The 27,969-nt window shown below is 35.8% G+C and overlaps 1 protein-coding gene across 1 annotated transcript; it reads right to left on the bottom strand.

Moving 5' to 3' along the window:
- Nucleotides 1–70: 70 nt before the first annotated feature.
- Nucleotides 71–26,742, bottom strand: LOC121739500 (nucleobindin-2-like). The gene is made up of 11 exons (XM_042131993.1): nt 26,712–26,742; nt 26,439–26,553; nt 21,668–21,775; nt 19,636–19,743; nt 15,907–16,071; nt 13,218–13,340; nt 10,507–10,609; nt 3,837–4,070; nt 2,339–2,442; nt 488–949; nt 71–345 (listed from the first exon to the last, which is right to left on the bottom strand). The coding sequence occupies exons 2-11, from the start codon at nt 26,544–26,546 to the stop codon at nt 133–135; spliced, it is 1,728 nt and encodes a 575-aa protein (XP_041987927.1). The 5' UTR covers nt 26,547–26,553; nt 26,712–26,742; the 3' UTR covers nt 71–132.
- Between the last annotated feature and the right edge of the window lie 1,227 nt (nt 26,743–27,969).

Raw genomic sequence — 27,969 nt, 5'->3', positions numbered from 1 at the left:
CAACGTCTTAATTTCGTCAGGTATTTCGTTGCTATTGCCATATTTTAGTTTGCCAAAAGGAACCAAATTCAAAACGGTTGAAGTATGGGAGTTACGATTCCTTAGTTTTTTTTCGTAGTATACAACCCTATTTTAGTGGTTCACTACACTAGGTGGCGCTTGTCCTTGAGATGGGTTCTCTGGTTGAGCTTGTCCCTGAGGTTGACCTTGTACCTGTTGTGGGACTTGGCCCTGATTTGAGCTCGGGGCCTGGCCTTGGGTATTTTGGCCTTGAGCTTGCTGGATGGGAACTTGAGCCGGTATGGTCTGTCCTGGATTTACGTTTTGGCCTTGAGGTGGCTGCGCCTGAAAAAAGAGAAATATATCGATCTATTAGAGTGAAATTCTTATCTAATAAATTTATTTTGATATAACTTTATTTTTATTTTACTTGGATGGCTATATCATTTTTATAAAAAAAATTGGGAGACTTGTGTAATGTGTTTACCTGAAATTGGCCTTCTTGCTGGTTTTGTCCTTGAGGAACTTGTTGGTACTGTTGTTGCTGAGGAGGTTGCTGATATTGTTGGCCTTGTGGAGGTTGTTGATATTGTTGGCCTTGCGGAGGTTGTTGATATTGTTGGCCTTGCGGAGGTTGTTGATATTGTTGGCCTTGCAGAGGTTGCTGATATTGTTGGCCTTGCGGAGGTTGTTGGTATTGTTGGCCTTGCGGAGGTTGCTGGAATTGTTGGCCTTGAGGAGGTTGCTGGAATTGTTGCCCTTGAGGAGGTTGCTGGAATTGTTGGCCTTGCTGGGGAACTTGCTGGAATTGTTGCTGGCCTGGAGGATAGTGAGACTGGTACTGTTGTTGGTGTTGAGCGTATATCTGTTGTTCCATTGCGTGTCGTTGTTGCAGGGCCAAATGTATTTGATGCTCAGCCCCTGGTATCGGACGACCGTGAGCGTCGACCTGTAAAAGAAAAAATATATATTTACAGTAAGTATGCAAAGTGTAGACGAGGAAATATTTTTCTAAATACGATCGAATTATGTTATTTCGGATCGTATTTTCTCAAATAACTTCTGTATGTACCACGGAGCTCATACTAAGAGGAGGTGTTGTAATCAAGTTTCCTTATGAAACGACGCGTGACAATTTGCGGGGTGAGGGGGTGGCAAGCTCCGCCCACTTCTCAATATTTCATCTATCGGCTAAAAGCAAAACTACTAGCTTAGGTCGATGTTGATGTTACTACGTAGTTCAACTATTTTACACAAGATGTCATTTTGTCTTGAATATTATAGGACGTAATATGCCCTGGATATTTTGTTACGACTTACGATTCAAATAGTTATCATAGATGACAACAGATGTCGGTTTAAAAGTAATATCATAATAAAAGCTATATAATCACGGTTGTAGCTATTTAAATGTGTTTAAGACTAAGTGTATAGCGGTTTTCAGTATTCAAGTATGATTATTGTAATAAACTTATGCAAAATTATACGCATTTACGTCTGTATTATCTTTCAAAGGTTTGGCCATCTAGTGTCAAGTAGTATAATTACTTCTCTGATAGTACCTTAAAAGTTTTTCAATAAAATAAATGATAAAGCTCTGTTCCTTCTCTGATAGTACCTTAAAAGTTTTTCAATAAAATAAATGATAAAGCTCTGTTCCTGCGCGATAAATGAATTTCGACGCAGTAAACGCAGCAAGTAATGAGCAACATTTCTGTATAAGCTTTGGCACAATAGACATAACTACCAGTAGTTCGACTGAAAAGAAACGGACAAGTTTCAATATCTGTCAAATTCGACGGGTTTCACTAGGATTATGCCTTCATAATCCTAGTGAAACCCGTCGAATTTGTATCAGCCAGCCATAAATTATATCAGCCAGCGCGAGGCACATTCCCTTGAATGTGCCTCGCGCTGGCTGATATAATTTATTTTTAAATATTTAAAATAAAAATTTTAAAATTGGAATTGTTTTAAATTCGTAGGTAACAATTTAACAACCCTAGCGCCGATTTTCGTCATAATACGTCAAATTTAAAAATTTCAACATCAGTTCTAAGTCGACATACTCCATAATTCTGTCTACTCTGGCTTTGGGTTAACCCCGACGAAAAGGTGTTATAAGTTTTACGTGCCTGTCTGTCTGACATGATTGACAGTGTTCTTAACAATAGCTCATCACTATCAGCCTGCTCAGTGCAGAAAACTCTATTTCATGACATGACATAAGCAACTTTCTTGATCGGTACAATATTTTGTATTCTTTTTCCTGACATAAAAAACTTTCATACTTTTTTTTAATTCCTAATTAATATTATAGTCTAAAAACAAAACTTACTAAGCCACGCTGCTGCAAGTATCTCAACTCATCTTGTCGTCTCCTTTCATACGCTTCGTACTCAGCCTGGGTGTAAATTTGATTCTCATCTATTGATTTCCAGCCTGTAAAAGATAAAAATGAGTTTTTATATCTTCTAGTAATTAGTTCAATAATATTCTGTCAAAATATTCGGAGTTAGTAAATGATTAAGAAAAAGCTGTTTTTTTTTTCATACAAAGTTAAGCCATTTATGGTCTGTCAAAAAAGAGAAGAAATTTAAAAGTGGCAACATCGTAGTGTCACTTTCAAATCGATCTAAGAAAAAAGGGATGACACTACGATGTTGCCATTTTTAATTTCTTCACTTTTTTGACAGACTATATCTATAAGCTCAACAACACTCAAAATATTGTCTTTTTTTTATCTCTGTTGAATTATTATTTGTCCTAAGGAATTATTATTAGATATTATTTAGTGTTAATTTTATAATATTTAGGGCCTGCTTCACCACTTCCTGATAAAGCTCTCCACCAATTAACTTGACAGATCAGTATGGAGAATCTGTCAAAAAAGTTGTGAATAGCCTATTAGTGTCACCGCAGACTTACAGAGAGCTCGCACATTGCATCCAACTAAATTGTACAACTTTTAGATGGATGCAATGTGCGTGCTCTCATAAGCCGCCATAGCTATCAGTACTATACGATTTAGTTTGTCAACTTGAAATTGTAAGTCTGCGGTGACACTAAGGCATTTTATCAGAAAGTGGTGTTATTAAAAAGTAAAAAAAATAAAGGAGCCTGAAAGTCTCCTATAATATTGAATCATTTCAATGTCAAAAACGCAATTTTACAAGATTGGTTTTACAATTATTTTATTCAAAGCATTACTTTGCATGATTGAATTTATTGAAAAAATCGGCCAAGTGCGAGTCGGACTCATTGATATCGAGCAGACATTTTTGTATGGGGGGCCCCCTTAAATATTTATTGTATTTTGACCGCTTCCCCTTAGTGCTCCCATACAAAACTAGCAGCGCATCGCAATGTCATTTACACGCTTTTATAATATTAGCTTCACTATGTATGTAAGAAAATCTTGGAATTTTAATTTGACCCGCTTCCTCTTCGTCTTCGATTAGGATGAAATTTTGCACATGCTCTGAGTTCTGATAACTATACTTGATTACCTAAGAAACGTCATTACAAATCTAATATGGCGGCCTTCCCAAAATGGCGAAAAGGCTATTCGAAATGCACCCCCCATGATATGGGTATCAAATGAAAGGGTTTGCTGTCAGGAATACGAAAAATATAGTCACGTGACTTAAATCTAACATGGCGGACATCCAAGATGGCGGATTGGCTAAAGCGTGTTTTTTTTTTTAATTTTTTAAACTACATATTATTTTTAGAATGAGTTTTGTTGCAGAATTTCGCGATGCGATGTGAATTCGCAGTTTTGTGTGGGAGCGCTTAAGCTGCGAAGTAATGGGCCCTTATCGTCCGAAGCTTACCTTCATCCTGGTTGAACTCAGCTCGCTGAGTCTCCATCATGAATTCATGGAAGTCGATCAACCCATCTTTGTTTTTATCGTTCTCTTTGAAAACGTGCTCTCTCATCCGCTCCATCTCTTCGGCCCTTTCGTGCAAGTCCTTATTGGGACCGTTAGGAGAGTAAATCTTGTCTAACTCCTTGATGAATAACGCTTTAACTTCGTCCGCGTCCCATACGCCGTTGCCGTCGACATCTAGAAAAAAAGTAGTTTTAAGTAAAACAAACGGTAATTTAAAGGATTAAAAGGCCTGAGCGCTTGTGTAGTAGGATAGATCGACCCATAAAGTTAATATACCTAGCGGAATAGAGCAACAATCTCGAGCTGTTAGACGTAACCGAAATTGGTTTCATCTGTGTGTAAGAATATGTGTACGTATACACTTACACAAGCATGATTGAACATAATTTCTATGATATTAAATTGTCAACGTGCGGCACGTGGACGTCAAAAAAGAGTGCTGCTGTCATGTATCACACGTCCTTTTTACCCGACTGCCAGGAGGGTTATGTGTTTAGCGCGTATCTTGTATGTTTGTAATATTCTTTATTACCTTTTATCTCCAGTACCGCTAAACGGATTTTCACATTTGAGGTATCGTTAGATATGTCTTAATGACCCAAGTGTTCTTAGATAAGTGACATTAAAAAAAAAACAAAATGGCAGATTTTTGACGCCATATTGTGAGGTAAAAAAAATAAAAATTCTACCAAGCATATCGAGTGGGGTATCAAAATAAAGGAATACTGATTCTAAATATGTATATAACTTGCAGTTTTAATATTAAATGGAACGATAAATCTAGGTACACTAGTATTATAAAGTGGAAAGATTTGATTTTTTGTTTGCTTGGCTCCAAAACTACTGGACCGATTTGAAAAGTTCTTTTACGATTGGAATTCTACATTATTTTTGCTGAACATTGGATGAATTTTATTTTCGTAAAAAATAGGGTTCCGTAAGATATTTGGGTTCTTCGGACGCAAGGTGTAAAATATCAACCAGAAAAGTTACTTATTTTACGTACGCTGCCTAAACTATCAAAGATAGAACCCTAAAATGTTCTAAGTATTTGTAGAACTTATAAATATCTACAAAAAAGTCCGCGACACACTATACGTATCTATGTCGAGTGAGGCACAATAACCATTTTTTTATTTAAAAATCTTGATTTTTTTTTTTGACTACATTTAAACGCGTTTATTTTACTCATTCTTTTAATTCTTACCAAAATAAATTATTTCATTACTAAGTATAGTTTATGTAGATAATATTTGGTCTTTGAATGAATAAAATTGGACATTTGATTTTGAAATTATGGCGAAATTAAAATATTACGATAGTGCGCGTGCGGGAGGAAGACAATCTGTGCAGGGTGCAGCCCGCGTATAATGATTAATGACTGCGTCGTCGATGTTGGTGTTGGAGTCTGTGAATTGACCTGGGAATCATTTTGCTGACCGAGTCTTTCCTGAGTATACTTTTTGCAGCGGAGCCGCGGCCAACCGCTAGTAATAAAATAAGAGAAAACAAATTTCGCCTGCATGAATATTTATTCATGCATGCATTAAGTATTATATAATTAAAAAATTAACTGACATTACTGAAACAAGATGAAAATTCAATGACAAAGTATTAAAAAAAACAATGATTTGGTACTTAAAACTAGAAACATACATTGAAACAGTACCAAACCTATGTATATAGGCATAATATTTTATGATTTATGCATTAATATTAAACTTAGTGCGACATGCCTCCGACTGCATTTTATAATCCACTTTCTTCTTCTTCATTTTTCTATGTAACCTTCTATTTATCTTGGCACGAAACTCGTAAGCAAGAGTCGTATCAATTAAAACATGGATTCGATGCCTCCGGCAGAATTAGGTCTTGTTTCGTTCTTTTTAGTTAACATTTTTTGCAGTCGGGTTTTTTGATTTTTATTAATTTATTTTATTACCACCACGCAGTGTTACTGATAGTGACATCTCTCTTGCTCAGGCCTTTGTTTCTCTATTCCGCTAGGTATATTAACTTTATGGACCGCACACAACTAGCAAGATGACTGAGCGCAATATTTAGTAGCTATGCTCCCTTCATTTTTATCAAGTGATCTTAAAGTTAGCGTGCATCGTTCCAACGATGCAAACTAACGAACTGCTCTGGCTGTCAACTTTTGAAGTTAGAATTTAAAGTTTTGAGTTTTTTTTTTTTAATTTAGAGATTAGAGTTGATCGCTGTTAAGCATTTGTTTATTAACCCGAAAATTGGACCAGCAGTTTCTAAAATTGTTTAACAAATTAAATATTAGTATAGATTATCAAATATAAATATATTGCCTACATAGACAACGTTCTAGTGACGTCATAGCTGTACTGCTATCTATTTGACGACCCTCAGTGGTGAGCGCGTTGGTAGCTCAAGCCGGGGGTCGCGGGTTCGAATCTCGCCGACGGAACAAAAAAATTTCAATGTTCCCGGGTCTGGATGTGTATTAAATATGTGTATCTCTAAATAGTATAAAACAAAGTCGCTTTCCGCTGTCTGTATGTATGTGTGTATGTATGCTTAGATCTTTAAAAGTACTCAACGGATTTTGATGCGGTTTTTTTTAATAGATTGAGTGTTTCAAGAGGAAGGTTTATATGTATAACATATGCATAATATGGTAGAGAAACACTGATAATTTTAGAGGTTTCTAATGTTATGTCGTAAATAAATTCATTTTTTTGCGTTTATATTGCAAACGCTGGCTAAACCCTACGAGATAGATCAAAATAATGTACTACAGTATTGTACACCTTAATTAGGTAAACAAAAAAGTCCGCGATGGTATATGTCTATTTCTTAGGGATAACTCACAATAGTCATTTTTGTTCTTTACTTTTTACGAAAAATAATGGCTTATTTACGAAGCGATTTTAACAATTTACAACATTAACCCTTATCCAAATAAACATGTTTGGAAGCTAAGACATTAAATGTAGATTATAATTGTCTTTTACACTATACAATTTCGATCAATACTTTAGAAGTTTTCAAACGTATAAACTTACGCGGAATCAAAAAATATGTCGCGCGGCGGCGGCCGAGGGACATAGCGGTTACGGCGGAACCGGCCGGGGGCTCTCATAAGCTTCGGGCTTATGTTATTGTAGTAGATAGTGTATTTCGTCATTGTGTGGTTGTGCAGACGGTAACGCAGAGGAGCAACCACAGCGCTTTCTTTCAGATATTCATTGTTTCTGGTTCTTTGGTTTCTGAATTGTCGATAAAAATATATTTGACTTGGTTAGAAAAACGGACTTTTGTTTTTGCTTTGCGATTGGGTTATTTGTTGCTTTGTGGGTATTACTATACGATCATGCCTGGAAGACGTCGTCTTTCGAACATAGGTCGTAGTACAGTGAATGCCAAAAGAGCACGTTCAGCAAGAGATGAAGAATCGTCAACGGAACGTGAGACTCGCCTCAGCCAGAATAGTGATAGAAATCGGATACAGAGAGAAAGAGAATCGTCTGTAGAGCGTGAGGCTCGCCTCAGTCGGAAAAATGATAGAATTCGGATACAGAGAGAAAGAGAATCGTCTGTAGAGCGTGAGGCTCGCCTCAGTCGGAAAAATGATAGAATTCGGATACAGAGAGAAAGAGAATCGTCTGTAGAGCGTAAGGCTCGCCTCAGCCAGAATAGTGATAGAAATCGAATACAGAGAGAAAGAGAATCGTCTGTAGAGCGTGAGGCTCGCCTCAGCCAGAATAGTGATAGAAATCGAATACAGAGAGAAAGAGAATCATCTGTAGAGCGTGAGGCTCGCCTCAGCCAGGATAGGGATAGGCATCGAATACAGAGAGCAAGAAAATCATCCGCACAGACACATAGCAACACCGAACAAAACGAACAACCAAACAGCCACAGACCCGAGAGAGTAACTAATTCATGGGTAAATAAAGAAAATTCTGCCAATTTTTGCGAAACTTTTATCGTTTACGCAGCACAATAGGAAAAATCACCCGATTTTGGAACATTCTTCATTGGTGCTCCGCTTCTATTGGTCTTAGCGTGATAATATATTATAGGCTACATCCTACTAATATTATAAAGGCGAAAGTTTGTTTGGATGTATGGATGTGTGGATGTATGGATGTTTGTTACTCTTTCACGCAAAAACTATTGAACGGATTTTAATGAAACTTTACAATAATAAAGCTTATACATCAGAATAACACATAGGCTACAATTTTAACCGACTTTCAAAATGGGAGAGGTGTTATGTTCGTTTTCTTATATTCAACGATTACTCCGCCGTATGTTACCCGATTTTTATATTCACAAAAGTGGTGATCTGATGAAGGATCCATAAGTAATCGAGGGAACTCCTCAAAACTTATAGGGAAACGTGTGGTGACTTCGGTTTCGTGAGAAGTATTCTAAGCATATGCTACCAACAAGTAAGATTTTGCACCGAGATATACCTGGTATACCGTGGTTCGGAAGGTGCTGAGAGAACTCCTGATTCTTTATAGATACAAGTTTGGGAGTTTCGGCGTTGTTTTAAGAACAGGAACCATATGCTACTATGCAAATTACATTCATCATCATCATCATCACTACCATATTATACCATTTCATAGTCTTTTAGATCGAGACTCGAGTTTGTCAAGCGATAATTAAAAAAAATCTATTTTATTTCTAAAAATAATTTGACGACCTCTGTGGCTCAGTGGTGAGCGCGTTGGTAGCTCAAGCCGGAGGTTGCGGGTTCAAATCCCGCCGACGGAACAAAAAGTTTTCAAAGTTCCTGGGTCATGGATGTGTATTAAATATGTGTATCATATAATAAAAATCTTAAATATATGTATAGTATAAAAGTATTAAATATATTTCCGTTGTCTGGTACCTGTAACACAAGTCCATCAGGTACTTACCACGGGGCCAGACTGACGTGGTGTGAAGCGTCCATAGATAAAAAAAATCTATACCTACCTAATATAACAACATTGAAGAGTATGATTGCTTGAACGCGTCAATCTCAGGAACTACAGGTCCGATTTAAAAACTTATCTCAGTGTTAGATTGATCATTTATCGAGTAAGACTATAGGCTATCTTAATATATATATTTCTTGTGTGCGTGTGTATGTGACTGAACTCCTCCTAAACGACTGGACCAATTTTGATGAAATTTTTTGTGTGTGTTCGTGGAGATTCGAGAATGGTTTAGATTTACAGTTTGGTCTACTGGAAAATGTTTTTTCAATTAATTTCTTATTTATAAGGAGTTGTTGATTTTGGAATGTTTTACATTAGATCCGGCGGACGGCGCTATCATCGCATTCAATATTATTCTATTTCAATTTTAGTTTGTCCTGACAGATGGTGCTACGATTAATTTGAAAAAAATTTTGTTATTCAATTCATGTGCTGATTAAAACATTAAATAAATAACACATAGGCTACAATTTTAACCGACTTTCAAAATGGGGGAGGTGTTATGTTCGTTTTCTTATATTCAACGATTACTCCGCCGTTTGTTAACCGATTTTCAAAATTTTTCTTTTGGTATATAGGGTATCATCCCAATTTGGTATTATATTCAGAAAAGTGGTGATCTGATGAAGGATCCATAAGTAATCGAGGGAACTCCTCAAAACTTATAGGGAAACATATGGTGACTTCGGTTTCGTGAGAAGTATTCTAAGCATATGCTACCAACAAGTAAGATTTTGCACCGAGATATACCTGGTATACCGTGGTTCGGAAGGTGCTGAGAGAATTCCTGATTCTTTATAGATACAAGTTTGGGAGTTTCGGCGTTGTTTTAAGAACAGAAAGCATATGCTACTATGCAAATTACATTCTTCATCATCATCATCATCATCATCACTACCATATTATACCATTTCATAGTCTTTTAAATCGAGACTCGAGTTTGTCAAGCGATAATTAAAAAAAATCTATATCTACCTAATATTATAAACCTGAAGAGTATGTTTGCTTGAACGCGTCAATCTCAGAAACTACAGGTCCGATTTAAAAACTTATCTCAGTGTTAGATAGATCATTTATCGAGTAAGACTCATTATTTATCGAGAAGGTTATATTATATTATTACTCTAAGACTAATACGACAGAAGAAACTCAGGAAAATGTGGGAAAAACGGGGGAAATATTTTTTATGGGAAAATGTACCTACGGATTCTGTAAAATTTCTAATTTACGCGGGCGAAGCCGCGCGGGACATCTAGTATTATATAATATATTATCACGCTAAGACTAATAAGACCGAAGAAACTCAGGAAAATGCGGGAAAAACGGGGAAAATATTTTTTATGGGAAAATGTACGGTTTCTGTAAAATTCCTAATTTACGCGGGCGAAGCCGCGCGGGACATCTAGTGATATAATAAAAATCTTAAATATATGTACAGTATAAAAGTATTAAATATATTTCCGTTATGTGGTACATGTAACACAAGTCCTTTAGGTAGGTACTTAGCACGTGGCCAGACTGACGTGATGTGATTTGTGAAGCGTCCATAGATATCATTATATTATTATTATTATTGCGGCCGCTGCATGACGCCGCTTTTGGAGGAAAGCAGAGCTATAGAGTTCATCTGTCTGACTCACCGTGCATCATGAAGAAGGCTTTAGGGTCAAACTGTTGGTCCATGTGGTCTTGCTTGTCCCAGACTTCTTCGAGCTGCTGCTTCGACCCTGGATGATGGAGCTGCTTGATAAAGGAGGTTTTTTTATATTTATCGTTTTATTTATACACATAAATTTACTTTCATTATTTCTACTACCACTGTGACGATAATAATATACTGCGGTACGCAACGCTCTCTTAGCCGGCCCCACTGACCTTTATTATACAAGTAGGTACGCTGTACATAAGATACCCTTTGAAATTACAGCTATTTTTTGTGCCTACTTGAAGCGGAATCAGCGCCCCCAATGCGGGGGAAGAGAACTAAATCTGAAGTAAAAATGACGTTAGAATGTCGCCATATTGGCGCTGATAGCAGTAACAGTACTTGGAACTAATATTAGTGATGACAACCAATAACGATTAAGCGGCCATTTGCAATTTACGTCAGATTAATTTCTCTCCCCCGCATTGGTGGCGCTGATTCCGCTTCAAATAGGCACAAAGAGCAGGTGGGTATCATAAGTCCAGCGTACTTGTAAAATGGAGGTCAGTGGCCGGCCCCAAGACGATCAATAATTGTAATGTGCAATATCACGCTTCAATTTTATTGAACAGTTTATTTGACAATTAGATTGAAGGTGCGCGATGTTTAACGACCCGTCAATAATATTACGCAATACATGATATTGCGCAATAAAATTGCTCGTCTATTGGCCGGCTTAGGCTGGATTTACATGCGCCCGCCCGAACGCGCGGTTTACCGGGTACACCGCAAACAATAACATACATCTACTTGTAACGTGTAAAGTTTAAGTCAGCATGGGACGACGTGATTTATACTAGTCTACACAACCATTGTGTGTTATTGTATAGTAAAGAATTAAAGACCGATTTATTTAAATAGCGCCACGGTCGCAATCTCATTTAGGGAGATCGCAGACGGCATACTTTTTGTGTGATCGAGTCTGCGGCGCACATACAGCCATGCCGACTGTATGTGCGCCGCAGACTTTCTTAGGCTCTAAACACACTAGGCTGAATTACGACGGCGTAAATTCCGCCGCGTTTAAATTGCATACAAAATACGGACCGAATACGAGGGGTGACACACTATTACGTCGCGTTTTGTATGCGTTTGACATTTGCGGCGGAAATTACACCGGCGTAATTCAGCCTAGTGTGTTTAGACACTTATAGTCATACTTTAACGATGAGCGTGGCGGCCGGAAAGGAAGATCTTCCGACTGAGCCAGATAGCATGCTCGGTCCAGGCCGCAGCCCACTGACGTAATTTCAGACGTTGTATATAATATCTTGCCGCTCTCCGAAACTTCGATAGCGCGATGCAGGATTGTTAGGCAAATTGTGGGTACCGCCACAGCCCACGATACGAAGATTAGTAGAGATCGGTCGCTAGGCATGTAGATGTTTCGTTCATTGATTCATTTTACTAGCTACACACCAATATTATAAATGCGAAAGTGTGTCTGTCTGTCTGTTACCTCTTCACGCCCAAACCACTGGACCGATTCTGCTGAAATTGGTATGGGAATACTTTGAATCTTGGAAAAGAACATAGGATACTTTTTATCCCAAAAAAATGTACGGTTCTCGCGCGATAAGCGAGTTTTGGTGCAACGGATTTGCTGGCGTCATATAGTATTTAATATTGAGCAATCATTAGTAATCAACGTACTTAGCTGTTGCCTATTGTAGAATCGATAACAACTGCTATGAAAACATTCTCTATTATATTATCGCATTTCTATTAGTCACCAGATAAGAGTTATCGACTTATTATTAAGTACGCCTGCTGTTTAAGTGCCTGCGACTGATTTTTTAACAGTAGGTATAATAACGACCTACATAATATTGCCCAGCGACGGATCAATAAGTAATACATAATAAATGCGACAGGGTATCTTTCTATTCAGAGGGAATATACGCCTAAACGTTATAGTTTTATAGGCCTAAACGTCTGAACCTATTTAGATGAAATTTGGTATTAGAGATACTTAGGGCCCGTATAAATAGTAATCAAGATGCATCTCGGTCTCAAGATACGGTTCAGGCTCTGTGATTGGTTGGCTGTCAAAATTTGGACCAATCATAGAGCCGAACCGCGTCTTGAGACCGTGTCGCATCTTAAGTACAGACTATTTATACGGGCCTTAATACTTTTGCGTCTGGAAACTGTACGGTTGTAAATATGTACCGGTCTGTTCCGGCGTATTAAAAGTATTTTAGAGCTGTGGACGTCATGTAGTTATTGTTAACGAGATATCAACAGTAACTAGATAACGACCACATGAATTTGTTGTGTTTATTTATTCCACGGGAACCATAGATCTTTCTCAAACTCAAAACCTTATTTTTTTTATTCAGAATACACGTTTGCAAATGTTCTCTGAAAGTCTACATGATGCCTGCCTACCACCGCTTGGGGAACTAACCCGGCGAGAAGAACCGGCGTAAGAAACTCGCACGGGGCCCACTTTTTTACCAAAAAAAAGCGAGAAAAAAATTAATCTTTTAAAATAAGGTTCTGGAATAAAAACTATTCTATGTCTTTTGCGAAAACTCAAAATATCTCCATATTTGGTTATAGACTTACAGTTGAGTTGTTTTACTAGGACGTACCCTTTGTAATTCATAATATTTGTATGAATAATAAGTTAGTTTTATTTACCGGTTGATGATGTTTCTTTGCCTCTTCTTCTTTCTTTACGTTCTCCAAATATTCCTTCTTCTGTTTATCATCCAATTCTTCTAGTTTCTGGTGTTTCTCAAACTCCTTTTGCATTTCATACTCCTGTAATTAAAAAAATCGTCTAAGTACGAGTTGGACTCGCGCACGAAGGTTTCCGTACCATTATAGAGCAAAAATAGTAAAAAATTGTGTTTTTTTGTATGGAAGCCCGCCTTAATTATTTATTTTATTTTAATTTTATTATTAATTATTAAATTATAAATACAGCTGAGTATTTTGTGTACATTTCAAGTGCTTACCTGTTGTCATCATTGATACCAAGCAAAAAAGTTTGAAAAATCACGTTTGTTGTATGGGAGCCCCCCTTAAATATTCAATTTATTTTGTTTTTAGTATTTGTTATAGCGGCAACAGAAATACATAATCTGTGAATTCAACTCTCAACTCGCTAGCTATTACCGTTTTCGACTTACATCCTGGAGACAGACGGACAGACGGACAGACATCGAAGTCTCAGTAATAGGGTCCCGTTTTTACCCTTTGGGTACGGAACCCTAAAAATATATTAAAAATTAATAATTATAGAACGTATCATCCACCGGACTATTAGTTTAAAAAATCTCCTAGCTGGTACAAGAAAATATCTGCATTTGAGGACGAACGTAATATTTTCATACAGTAAGACAATAATAATTATAAGTCTGTGCTTTTTTTATGATATAAGGGGGCAAACGAGCAAACGGGTCACCTGATGGAAAGCAACTTCCGTCGCCCATGGACACTCGCAACATCAGAAGAGCTGCAGATGCGTTGCCGGCCTTTTAAGAGGGAATAGGGGAGGGTAGGGAAGGGAATAGGGAAGGGTAGGGAAGGATTAGGGTAGGGGATTGGGCCTCCGGTAAACTCACTCACTCGGCGAAACACAGGGCAAGCGCTGTTTCACGCCGGTTTTCTGTGAGCTTCTGTGAGCCCGTGGTATTTCTCCGGTCGAGCCGGCCCATTCGTGCCGAAGCATGGCTCTACCGCGTGCTCGTTAAATATCATAAAATATCTCAGTTTTATTTGTTGTAATATTAGTTCTGGAGGCTTAGCCAATATTTTTCTTTATCGCTTCTTTATAGAAGCGTCGATTAAAATGTCCCCATCCCATTCCCATCGTTCCTTACAATACCGCGACACGGCGAACGGGGCCAACCATAAAACTCCATTGTGAACAAGGGGGTTCTTGATCACATCATAAAATTTGCAATTCAATGTAATGTCAAAAAAATGAGGAAACTATGTGAGTGGCACGTATATTCAGAGAAGTTGATTCCTAGTCAGATGGCGGACCTATATTATACTAATTTGGTCTCGTCACGTCAAACCTATCCGTAAGGAGTCAGATGCCGACTAATATTGAATTGACATAAGCCCACCCAAATGACGTAAGAAGAATCAATTTCTGCGATAGTACAACATAATATGGTGTGAAACCAAGCCTCTTCGTCGACCACTCACCCCCTACCCCCTTTGACGTGACATATACTTTATGGATGACCCCCTACCGCCGTACTCAGAGACATTTAATTACGATTAGCCTTCAATTTAATGGAGAGTTTGACAGATAATGTATGGGGTTTATGTCAAAATTTTGAATTAATTACTTATTTTAAGAGGGCGACTAACCCCAAAAATCAAACATCGTCCTTCTCTCTTCACACTCACGCTCGTTTTTCATATGCCAGATGAAAAATAACGACGCGGATTCATCGCCAAATTATTTTTTTCCTCAATAACTCGATAAATACACAACATTTTAAAAATCCGCTAGGTCGATCTCTCAATTATAGAATTTTATACAATGTGTTAAAATATTAACTTAGTTCAATGCACGGTTATGGCAATAAATGAAAAATTCGTGAAAATTAGATGCATCTTTGTGATTTTTTTCTATCGAGAAAATTTTAAGATATCGTGTTTTTGCTCAGATCGAATTCTCGGAAATATAATGTAGTATCTAATTTTTCGAAAATGAAACAATTCGGGGCTTATTTTCAAGTATAAAAATGAATTATAAAATCGACACTTTAGGGTTAGTCGCCCCCTTAAGTAATTAATGTTCGACTCTGAGTGCGGCAGTTAGTCTTTAAAAGAATCGCTGTTGCAAAAAGCGGCACTCTGTCCGCAATCCATCGGACCAATATAGCCTCGCCCTATACTTATCACATGTAAAATTAAAATTAAAATTAAAACCAACAAATAAAATTCATAGGCAGATAGTAATTTGGTTTTGTCAATTCAATGTTAGTCGCAATCTGTCGGCTAGGTTTGACATAACGCGGCCAAATTACGCAGGTCTCATCTGTCTATGTATCGACTTTCCTAAGGCCGGCCGCATACATTACGTTTTCCGTATTCGATTTGTGATTTCGTTTCCGTATTTGGAAATCCGAATACATGGAATCCGAATCAATAGAAAATCATTAACTGCCATGTTCGTTTTTCTCTGTACGGAACGAATCCCGCACGTACACGGTTTCAAGTGCAAACCCGTGCGTTCGCGCGTGAAAGTAACAAACATTTGCGCTAGTCTCACGGAATTCCGAATGCGGAAAACAAAGTCAGAAATCGAATACGAAAGACGTACGTTTGCGGCCAGTCTATTAGTATAAGATATTTACTGTACCTTGAACTGCTCCCTTCGTTGCTTATCAGCAGCCTCAAGGTCAGCTGTGGTCTTCTGTATCAGCTTCTTGAGATCTTCAATCTCGAAGGTGTGCGGGTTGTTGTGGTCCAGGTGCTCACTGGACACCTTGGAGTCAAGGTCCAAATTGTTCGTTAGTTCAAATTTCTGTGAATAATAATACTATATTTAAAAAAAAACTGAAAAACCACGCTTTTTTTTTAAATGTTAACTAATTATTATTGTACTGTCATTGGCTCTTAATAGTACAGATTCCCTAGAACAATGTTTCTTTTGATTACTTACTATCAATCTATTTTTTCGTGAGAAGCTTCATTTTGATAAGAAGAACAACAATAGGCATGATGACTATTTTTTTTTTTCTTATCGGTAATTGAAAGACACTTAAAAAATAGAAACATCGTTGAAAGAAACTTTCACCAAGATATGACAATTCAAATATCTCATAAAAAAGACCTGCCCGAAACGCACCATATAAAGTGCTACGAAAGTATGACGTCAGTCTTTCGTAGTTTGTACGCATCGGGAGACAACTTTGTTCGACAGGTATATTAAATATTGCGTTTATGAAAGTAGTTTCATAACAAAAGTTGCTTTTAATTGCATAAGTTATCGAATTGTATACAAATATTAAGAAATTTAATTAAAAAAAATCGACTTGAATATCCAACTTTGAAGGCGCTTAACAAAAAAAAATACAAATGCTATCAAGCTGAAATTTTGGGAACACTTATTTTTTACAGTGATTTCTTTATTTTATTAACAATATTCACTAATCTTTGACCTTGTCATCATCCCTATTTCCTCTGCGAAAAATCTCGAAAGTCGTAGCCAACAGAGATAGAAAGGATTTAATATTTCGATTTGATGGTGCTAAAATATGGATTGTTCTATTTGTGTCCTACAAATAGAACAATCCATATTTTATGTTACTCTTTTTTTTTCACTCTAGTGCGATGGAGTCAGGGCTACAGCGACCTGCCTTCTTTAAAAAACTCTTAAATTATACAGGGTTACCTCGTAAGTCGACCTAGATCCTTTAAGGGGCTATAATTTAGATCATTTCTGACTGATTTGACTATGAAACACCCTATCCTAAATCCAATGGTTTTCGAGATAAACTAATTTTAAGTATTTTTCATAAAAAGTCCATTTTTTGCCTTTTGTTGTATCTCCTTTTTGTAATCTGAGGCTCTGGTATGTTTGTTTATACGTTTTATTTTAGAAGATAAATTGCTTTATCCATTACAATAAAAAAAAAATACAATTGCAGAATAAAATGAGTCGTAAAAGATGGAGAAAAGTGAAAAATCAAACAAGAAAAAAACCTAAGATGTGTCTTTCTTTAAGCGATACTTAAAAAAAATCTATGGAAGTCTGTTTGCAGATGAGCTTAAAAACATCTCCGTTTTGTCAGCTATCCAAAAAGGTATAACATTATAGGGTAATAGCAGTTTTTATTACAAAAAACTCAGATGATAGCCTCCCCGGGCATTGAAATAAAAATATTAGTTAGTTCTAAAAATTAAACAAAAAAATGTAAACAGTAAATATTTATTAAATTTTGTTTTTACAGTTCATTTTCTACGTGTCCGCCTCTGTTTCGGACACAAATTCGCATTCTTTTTCTCAAAGCACTTTTAACTACTCCAGTTGTTAGTGTAGTTCGCATTTTATCGGCTGCATCAATAATCTTTTGGCGTAAAACTTCTACACTCGTTATGGGATTGGGGTCGTCATACACCAAAGTCTTCATGTGTCCCCATACGTAATAGTCCATGGGGGTTAAGTCGGGACTTCTGGCTGGCCATGGTGTAGGTCCACCTCTCCCAATCCACTTATTGGGATACGTCGTATCTAGCAATTGTCGGACTGATCTTCGGTAATGTGCAGGACAACCGTCGTGTTGAAACCACATATTTTGGGTGATTTCCGCCGGTAAGTCCTGCAATAGTTGTGGTAATTCTTCAGTCAAAAAGTTTTCATATGTTTCTCCATTTAAATTTTCGGGTAGAAAATATGGGCCAATTAAATGGTTACAAACTATACCCATCCACACATTCAAACTAAATCGTCTCTGGGATCCCTTTGCTCTTTTCTTTTTTGGATTTCCGTCTGCCTTAGAGGCCCAATAGTGAGCATTGTGGTAATTTGTTATACCATCTTTGTCAAATTTGGACTCATCAGTCCACAAAATGCGTTTAAAAAAATTTGGGTCTTCTAAATCGGCATGCAGCATAAATCTGCAGAAATCCAATCTCCTCACAGGATCGCCTTCTTCGATGACTTGTACGGGCGTGTAATGGTATGGGTATAAGCCAGCTGTATGGACGGTGGACCACACTTTCCACTGCGAGCATCCAAGATCTCGGGCAACAACACTCGTTGTTGTAGTTGGATCTGATCTAAATCGTTGTACTATATCGTTATCTTGTTCGTCGTCATCATTAACACGTGGACGACCCAGGTCAGACCGTCGTCTTGAAACTGAACCAGTCTCTCTAATTCGTCGGTAAACTCCATCAAACACACTGACATCTGGGGCGCGGCGGTTAGGAAACCGTCGTGTGTATTCGGCACGAGCTCTTGATGATACACCATCGCAATATCCGTAACACAATAACATGTCAGCATATTCCTCGTTCGTATAGGCCGCCATTTTCAACAGTTCCAAATCAGAAGCACAAAACAAAGTCCACAAAGCAAGCACAGGTAGTCACGAAGATAAAACGGGATCAGTCCAGAAATACAAGCCGAGTCAAAAAACAGAGAGAGCACAGAGCAAGAATCGCATCTACCACGGACGAATCGCATGAGCAGACTAAGCTAAATCTTTTGTTTAGTCATCCAAACTCCAAAGTAACTCAAACTATCTTTTTTCTCACTCCCACATACACAAAACGTATCTCATCTCGCTCGCACGTATCCTATTTCAAACAAGGATACTTAACAAAAGACCGGAATTTTTGCTACCTGTGGGCCTTTTAACAAAGTTTTTTTTATGAGGTTTTGATGTTACCCTATAATGTTATACCTTTTTGGATAGCTGACAAAATGGAGATGTTTTTAAGCTTATCTGCAAACAGACTTCCATAGATTTTTTTAAGTATCGCTTAAAGAAAGACACATCTTAGGTTTTATTTTTGTTTGATTTTTCACTTTTCACCATCTTTTACGACTCATTTTATTCTGAAATTGTATTTTTTTTTATTGTTATGGATAGAGCAATTCATTTTCTAAAATAAAACGTATAAACAAACATACCAGAGCCTCAGAATAAAAAAAGGAGATACAACAAAAGGCAAAAAATAGACTGTTTATGAAAAATACTTAAAATTAGATTATCTCGAAAACCATTGGATTTAGGATAGGGTGTTTCATAGTCAAATCAGTCAGAAATTATCTTAACTATAGCCCCTTAAAGGATCTAGGTCGACTTACGAGGTAACCCTGTATAACTATTAAAGTTAATAAACAAAAAAATCAGCTGGTTATGGTTCCGTTTTAGAGTTCTGTAATCAACAAGACATCGTTGACTCGAAACAACGTTGCTCACGGTATACCAAATCGTAATTTCATATAAGGAAATCGAATAGGGAAAACGTCTGGCCAGCCTAAAGACCTCATAAGGTAACCAAAATATAAGTACACAATCAAGGTTAAAGAAACTCGTTTATCGAAGTCCCAGTCAACAAGTGACATTTAACTTACCTTGGTGGCCAAGTGCCTCAATCTCTCCATCTCTCTACGCTTGATTTCGTCCAGTTTAGTCCTCACATTGTGGTTCACAAAGTCTAACTGTTCCGCTATTTTGCCTGACTGAAAAACAACATATTAATAGCTAGACTAGCCTAGTAATAAGTAAATAATTACTATGTATCTAATATCTATATTGTATCAATTTATTTGATAGTACCTATAGTCTCACTATAAGGTACTATACCTTAAAGTGAGACTATAGGTACTATCAAAGAAATTGATTCATAATAATATACACATATACTACTTTATTTGACCGGGTTATGTCAAACCTAGACAAAATATTCACGACTAACTTTAAAATTTAAATATTAGTATGTAATTTGGCTATGCATCAATGATAGTACAACCGAATTGTCGACCGGGGGCCCGATTCTCCAACTTCAAATACTGCCTTGAACTCAGGCTCTCTTGCCTGTGTGTGTGGCTTGTGAGAGTTGTGAGGCACCGAAGTAGCACACTTCAGACGCCTTAAATCTATTTATGATTTAGGAGTACTAATCATGGCTTTTTTATAGACATCATAGACATTGGCATTCTATACATGGTTTTGAATAAGAACTAAGTTTCTAATAGAAAAAATATATAGTGTTCCTTGTTTTAAAACCTTTATTAGTTCATTACACTGAGTTAAGAGCAAATTGATATGGACTATATTTGCTCTGTTAAAAGCGCTGCTGTAGTTAAGTTATTCTATGGACTTATTATCACAAATACTTTTTAAGAATTGAAATTATTTGTAGAGCAATTACTCTCAAAGTAATCAAAAAGGTTTTTAGATGGATTTGTTATGCACTTTTTTAAGTCTATACTTAATAGAATCAATGACTAGATACTCAATAGTGTATACTCTAGTGAAAGTCCTGTTTCCTCCTTCATTAGGGAATTTAGGCTTTAAACATTTTATTTTATGAGTATTAAGTATATAAAGGACAGCGTTCTGCAAGCATGAAGAAAGCAGGAGATATTAAGGAGACAGGAGGCTACCCTCAACCTAACCTTCCCTACCTAAGGGTATTCCCTTAGGTAGGGAAGGTTAGGTTGAGGGTCCCTTCCCTTCCCTATTAACCTATTCCCTCTTAAAAGGCCGGCAACGCACTTGCTACTCTTCTGATGCTGCGAGTGTCCATAGGCGACGGAAGTTGCTTTCCATCAGGTGACCCGTTTGCTCGTTTGCCCCCTTATTTCATTAAAAAAACATGTTGACGTCCCCAATAAGTATATTATCTATAGTACTATCATCTAAGTATAAAAATTAAAAAATTAAGAAAACGAATTTTGCCATTTGTTGGCAATACAATATTTTTACAACTAAAAATTATTAATTTTTTATTTCTTATAAACACCTAGCTTATAAAAAATCTGATTTCCCCCCGACCCAGAACCTGGGTAACTAGCCTCCCCCCTGGCCCAGAGTCAGAGGAATTTCATTTAACATTGAATCCATTGTAAACGTTTTTTACATAAAGAAATTTCTTGAATTTTATGCAAGGTAATTTGTTTTATTTTTGACGTATTTTGCTAGTAGTCGATTTTTGTATCTTTTGTTTTCATTATTGATTATATAATTTATATAGTATAGATATATTTTATACCAATGCTTTTTGACAATACTCAAATTATGTGTTATTTTTGTTCCTTTTATTTAACTTAGAAAAACGTTCCCGAAATGATAGTTATCTGCTACACGCCTATTAAAAATTGGTACAAAAAATGTTGAATAACATGCGCTGCCCTATTAAAGTTATAAGTATGTAGTAATTATAAGTGTTGCAAAACTTATTATTAATATAATAAGTTTTGCGACAATATAAGCCAAGAATCATAATTGTAGCTTGCATTTTTTTCCATAAAACTTATCTTGATATTCGCAACCTTGGTGATTTTGAGCCATATGCTATTATATTATAGCGTAGTCTGAAACCAGCTTCATACAAATTCTTACAGCTTCATGAAAACTATGTAATTTGAAGATGAAACTCACCCTGACATCGTCCTCGTCAGCCTTTTCCAGTCTGTCTCGGAATTCTGGATCACTCTCCAAAGCCTGTACCACCTCCTTTAGATATCGGTGGTACTCTGTGTACTGCATCTGAAATGTTTCCACTTTTAGTAAACAACTTTAATATGGGCAGCTCTGGATTTATATACAGTGTGTATAGGCAGTATAGGCCATGGCCTATGGGCAGCAGCATCCTATGGCATCCTAGGATGGCGATTGGCGGCAAAGTTCGTACATGGAGCAACAAAATTAAAGTAGCCTCCTAAAAAATATAAATTCACCCTGAATAAGGGGAGTTCAAAGTGCCAGCTCAATCAGATAAATACCACAGATTATATTTTCATGCAAAATGATAAATTGTACTCTAGTAACATTTATATTGAAAATTGTAACCAATAGCACTTAGTTCATTAAAAACTTGCATTTTAAAGCATAACATGATGACCAATTCAAAACCATATTATATACTCTAGCTGCTAGCACATAAAGATTTTTGATTATAATATTACGATTTTATTTTAATACTTATGACTTATAGAACTAGGAAATCAACAATGCTAATAGAAAACATTTTAAGTAAGACACAATACTTAATATATTTTGTAATATTGCAGCTCAGACCAAATAATTTAAAGACTTTTTATTTGGTCTGAGTTTTGCAGGTACATTGCATCATAAAACTGCTACAACATTATCAAAGTTGTTCACAATTCAAGGTACTTACTTAAAAGGTCATGATATTCATACTATATGACAAGAAATACAAGAAATAAAGTTAGCTTTTAAAATAAAATAATAGAAACAAATAGAGCATTTTTAAAGCAGGCAAAAAACACAATTTTGTTGTTAACGAGAACAATAATTATAAGTAAATTTTATTATTATCCTTTGGATGAATCTATTAAAACAGACACTAAAGTCCTTTTTCAAAGACAGATAAAAACAATATGCGCACGTCAAAGATCAAATAAAATAAAGTGTAATTTGCAAAGCATACAATTGAAAATATTAAGTATTTTTACATGAAATTGAAATTTGTTTCAGAGTGTGTACAGTGTCTGTACACTGTGCAATAAATGTTATCACTTTGTAGAAATAAAAAAGCAATAAAAATGATGTAAGTTTTGTTCAATAACTAACTGTTATTAGGTATCTGTTATAAGTTATAACTTATAAAGTTATAATGGATGAAAAACTTTTGTATTTTATATTATATTTAACTAGAGCACTATATATTTAACCCTAGATAGCTAACCTCCGTCGAATCGACGGGCGGCGCAAACTAATATCGCCATATCTTTTTATTGTCGCGTCCGAATATTTTGTTTCGCCTATTTAACTCATTTGCCGGTGAGGTCGTTACAGTGGCACACTCGTCGTACAGGTTAGTGCCATACTTTTCGGTTTAAGCAGACTTTGCCCGTCGTTTCGACTATCTTAAGAGCTCACCTGACTCTAAAAATCAAACATCGTCCTTCTCTCTTCACACTCACGCCCGTCTTTCATATGCCAGGTGAAAAAGGACGGCGCGGAATCATCGCCGAGTTAGTTTTACTTGAATAAAAGACGAACTATAATGATTATGAAAAAAGTGTTTTGAGCAAATTTAGGTTTTATCAATACCTCTTTAGATATTAAAAAATATTAAAGAAAAGACAGCAAACTTCGAAGATCCAAGCAAAAATGTGTCTAAAACAAGGTTTTTTGTAAAAAAGAAACTATCGAGCATTTTTTGAGTAATCGTGTTTTCGTCTTGAGCATTTAATATTTAAGAACTGTAGTTACTTGTGTCAAAAAATCAGTTTTCTAGAGCTTACAGATTTTGAGATCTAGGTTAAAGTATGTAGTCAAGTTAGGGTCATATGGGCTCTTAAGCTTTACCGTTAGTTTTTCTGAAATGCGTGTTTGAACTTTTGACGTAAACTGTGACTGAATTTTTGACGTAAACTGTGTTTTTTTTAGATTTTTACCATGTTTCCGTTTATTTAAGATGCTATAAATAATTTATTAAACCAAGTGCTTAGTAAAATAAATATTTAAAAGCGTTTTTTCTAAACAGCCATCGAATATAGTGCGCAGAGCAGTTGCCGTCGGGCCAAGCTTCTTTGAAGGGAATAGAGAACGAAGAAGAGTATTTTCCAAATTTTCCAAGAGAAAAACGGAAAAGAAAAACACGTGGGAAATGCTACGACAAGAAAAGCGCATGACCAAATTTATATAAAAATACCAAATATCTATACTAATATTATAAATGCGGAAGTATCTCTGTCTGTCTGTCTCGCTTTCAAGTTTCACGCCAAAACTACCGAACCGATTGTAATGAAATTTTGTATACAGATAGTCTAAAGCCTGAGAAAGGACATAGGCTACTTTTTTACTGGAAAAAAGGGTTGTAAGGGGGTAAAAATGCGTAAATTTGTTCAAATTAAGTTAGTTCCAAAAATTCATAATAGATGGCGCCGTGCGTCTTCTACATCGCGCTGGCGCTTGCTCAAAAGTCTTTCTATAAGAGGTGGTATCATCATACATCCCAGTATGGATTTTTTTCGATTGTTATTTCTTTTTTACGTTATTTAATAAGTCAGTACTTTATATTATATACAGTGACGTAACCTTAAGTCCCAATTTCACCAACGACTGTTAAAGTTAACGCCGGAATTAGTATCACGTTACCTCTTTCGATTTTCATATGAATGAAAGAGAAGACATTACATTTTAACAAGCTGTTAACACTAACAGACGTTGGTGAAATTGGGCCTAAACCTATCAATGATAAATAGTTTATGGGTAAAGTTGTGTAATTGGGGGGCTAAATAAGATTTAAAATTTGGCATAAAATATAAAGTTTTATTTTAAAAAATGAAATATTATGTGCACACTGCACAGCTGTTTTGATTTAAGGGGTACCAGGGTTTTTTTTATACAAGCTTTTGACACCAATTTTGTTGACATCGCGCGCTATAAACTGAAGTCCACGCGGACGAAGTCGCGGGCAACAGCTAGTTTTGTTATAATTATAAGGTAGCAATATGAGGTGAACATAAAATAAATTTTTGTATCACATGTGCTAAAAAAAAGTAGTTTATTTTATTTCTTATCACGTTTTTTATTTCTATGTGCCATATAATGACAAAAAAACTGAGTGTTTTATTTTGAATATTATTTTATTTTGTTTAAGAAAAGTTTGATTGAAAATGTTCCTATTTTTTAGAGGTCTAAGAATAAATTTTTTAGTTTCAAAAGTAAATAAAAAATGTAAACATGCAAAGTGTTGTTTTATTGCTAAGCTCATCATATGTCTGTAACAAAAAATCCAGGTCCAGAAAGTGGTAAAATCTCAATAAAAATACTGATTTTTTAATACCTGTCGTTTCAACGGATGGTTAGCTTAAAAAGGGTCTCCCAGAAGGTTAGCTATCTAGGGTTAAATAGAAGATAAGGTTGCTTGTTGTTAGCATCATTTACTTACAACTACTGAACCAAACTTCGTGTAATTTTTGCATGTATAACAGGGTCACATTAAAATAGACATATTATATTTTGATGACATCATTATGGAGCGGCCATGTTATTGCATTTCAGCGATGCGTCAAGTTAATGTGACCGTGTTATTGGTATGTTGTCTACTACTATACCCTAATAGTAATAGACATTGGGGAAGCACATTTTAATATGGGCAAAATATGGTTTGAAAATCGCAAAAACATTAAAGGCAAAATCTTGTACAAATTGCAAAATATACATTGGCTAATAGCATGTTGCCGAAGGTAAAGCTATGAGGAAATAAGAGTAATAAACTTAGTGCTTAATAGTCACATTGTATTTAATAATTTCAACAACATCCCTTATTATTTTTTACCTTGTTACCTAAGTAAGAATTAAAAATAGTGCAACATGAATAAGTACCATAAGTTGCATTAAAATGATCAGTAATGCTAAGTACTCAATTACGGTTTTATAACGTCGAGCAAAAACCGCGGCTCGGGATTTCATCTACACCTTCAGCATTGCTCGATAGTTTTATTCTAAATCAATATATTTAATTCCAACGAGCTGGCTTGATGCAAGCCTTTGAGCTGTGAGTTTTGCATTACTCTATTTGGACTAAAACTATCGAGCAAAACCGCATGTGAGTACTTAGCATAACACGATTTTGTTTTGATATATTAAGCTAGCATCAAGCACAAACATCCAAAGGATGAAACAATTATTCAAATATGTTACATGTCAATGAACACAACAATTATAGCTGCAAATTATTCAAGCAAATCCTCAGTTACACAACAATAAGGAAAATATTCATGTATCTCTAGTTAAAATTGTATAGATTTAAACCACAGTCATAATATTATGATGTAACAATTTGTAATAGACACAGCATGAATAGATACTATTATATAAAAATAACTTTATTATATTTCATTATGATACTAGATGATGTTGGCAACAACTTAACCCACCAAGCCCCAAGCGGCAGCTGGCTGCCGCGTAATAATTGAAAATCTATTGTATCTGTGATATCCACGATGGAGGTGTTAAATTAAAACAGAGTATAAGTATAGATCTAAAGAGAGTACATAAGTTAAAGGAAAATAAGGTAAAACCAATAATTGGCACCTAATTAATTTTAAATTTAAAATTTAATAGTTCATACTACAGAAAGTATGGTTAGCATTCACAGTATTTTCAAACCAAAACCTAAGGTGCCAATAATTGGATAGCTGCCAACGATAGGGTAGTTTTCCATAATTACCAGATCATCTCCATCGACGACCTCATCCTTCTTGTCTGGAGATACGGGTGGTGCATACGCGCCTTGTAGAATTATACACAGACTAAGTATACTCAACACAAATTTCATGGTTGACCTAAAATACGAATTAGCACTATAGTATTAGGGTTCCGTAGTTTTTAGTTAGTTGAGTGAATTACGAAATTGTTTGGTTCATGTAACGTAAACGAAACAAGAATATCAAGTTAAAAATATTACTGATTCAGTAAGGATTCAATGGGCGGTAGATATTACCTTTGTACTGTCGAAGTTTCGGTATTAATGACACTACCACAGATTACTAGTATATATTTGGACACTACTAATTAGAATTCTAGATCACAGATTACTAGTATATATTGTAGATTCTAGTAAGCTGAATTTAAATTTATTACTGCTACGATCTAAAATAAAAGCTGATCTTTATTTTTTAAAACCTTGGCACCGTGACATGACGTGTCTCTCTTGAATAATGCACAGAGTATATAACAAAGAGAATGTCATAAGCCGTGTTAGTTTGATCGTTTCATTTTTTCCAATGGAAGTGACATAACCATAGACTTAATATATACTGTCGTATAGACCACCTGACAACCCGAAAATGCATGACCATTTTCGATCTGTCAATGTGTGCGTGTGCTAGTGATGTATATTTTACTATCAGTACCTCAGTTTCTATAAGAAATAAATAATATGCAACTTTGACAGATTTGTATTTCAAATTAGGTATCATAAATTTTAATTGGCAAAAAGAGGTGACGATTGAAAAGTAGATACACATTTTCTTTTGGAATGATTTTTCAATCGTCGGATATGTTATGACATGAGGTTCTTATAGGGGTAAATAATATACACATAACACATTATAAAGTTACTTATTTATTACTCAGGTAAATATATCTGGTAAATCAGCCCTTACATTGAAAGTAAACGTTGAAAGTAAACAACACACATAGTATATTATATTTTATTCTTAAATTAAATACATATCATAAAATATCATATTATTTTTTATTACAATTATTTTTAACCGACTTCCAAACAGGAGGAGTCTAGACGTTCGGCTGTGGATATATCTTTATGTATGGTCAACGATTACTCCACCGTTTATGAACCGATTTTCAATTTTTTTCTTTTGTTGTACATTGTATTTTTCCGAGTAGGTATCATGTTCACAAAAGTGTTGGTCTGGTGATGGAAACCATGAGAAATCGAGGTGACTCCTTGATATTCAAATGGGAACATATGGTCCCAGAAAACGTTCAAAATCTTTCGATTAATAAATTTAAAAAAGTAGTCAAAGAACATTTTGTGCCAAAGCAAAAATGATTTCATAAACGATGGCACATCTTGGGAGTAGAATGCTGAGTGACTGCTTGCAAGGCTACTTCTACATGACTTACAATTATTATGTATCTATCTATGTTTACATTGTATAATTTTTAGTTACAGCATTGTAAATTTTATTTTAAAAGATTATTTTTTTTCTCACTTTTTTTGGTAAAAAGTTTCT

Source organism: Aricia agestis, chromosome Z (genome assembly GCF_905147365.1).
Source record: "Aricia agestis chromosome Z, ilAriAges1.1, whole genome shotgun sequence".
Taxonomy (NCBI): Eukaryota; Metazoa; Arthropoda; class Insecta; order Lepidoptera; family Lycaenidae; genus Aricia; species Aricia agestis.
This window is presented reverse-complemented; position numbering and strand designations above follow the sequence as displayed.

Coding starts and splice junctions, on each gene's coding strand:
- LOC121739500 (XM_042131993.1), bottom strand. CDS start 26,546: ATGAAATTTGTGTTGAGTATACTTAGTCTGTGTATAATTCTACAAGGC. Junction 4,071..10,506: donor AGCCTTCTTCATGATGCACG/GTGAGTCAGACA, acceptor CTTTTTTTCTAG/ATGTCGACGGCAACGGCGTA. Junction 2,443..3,836: donor TGAGTTCAACCAGGATGAAG/GTAAGCTTCGGA, acceptor TATCTTTTACAG/GCTGGAAATCAATAGATGAG.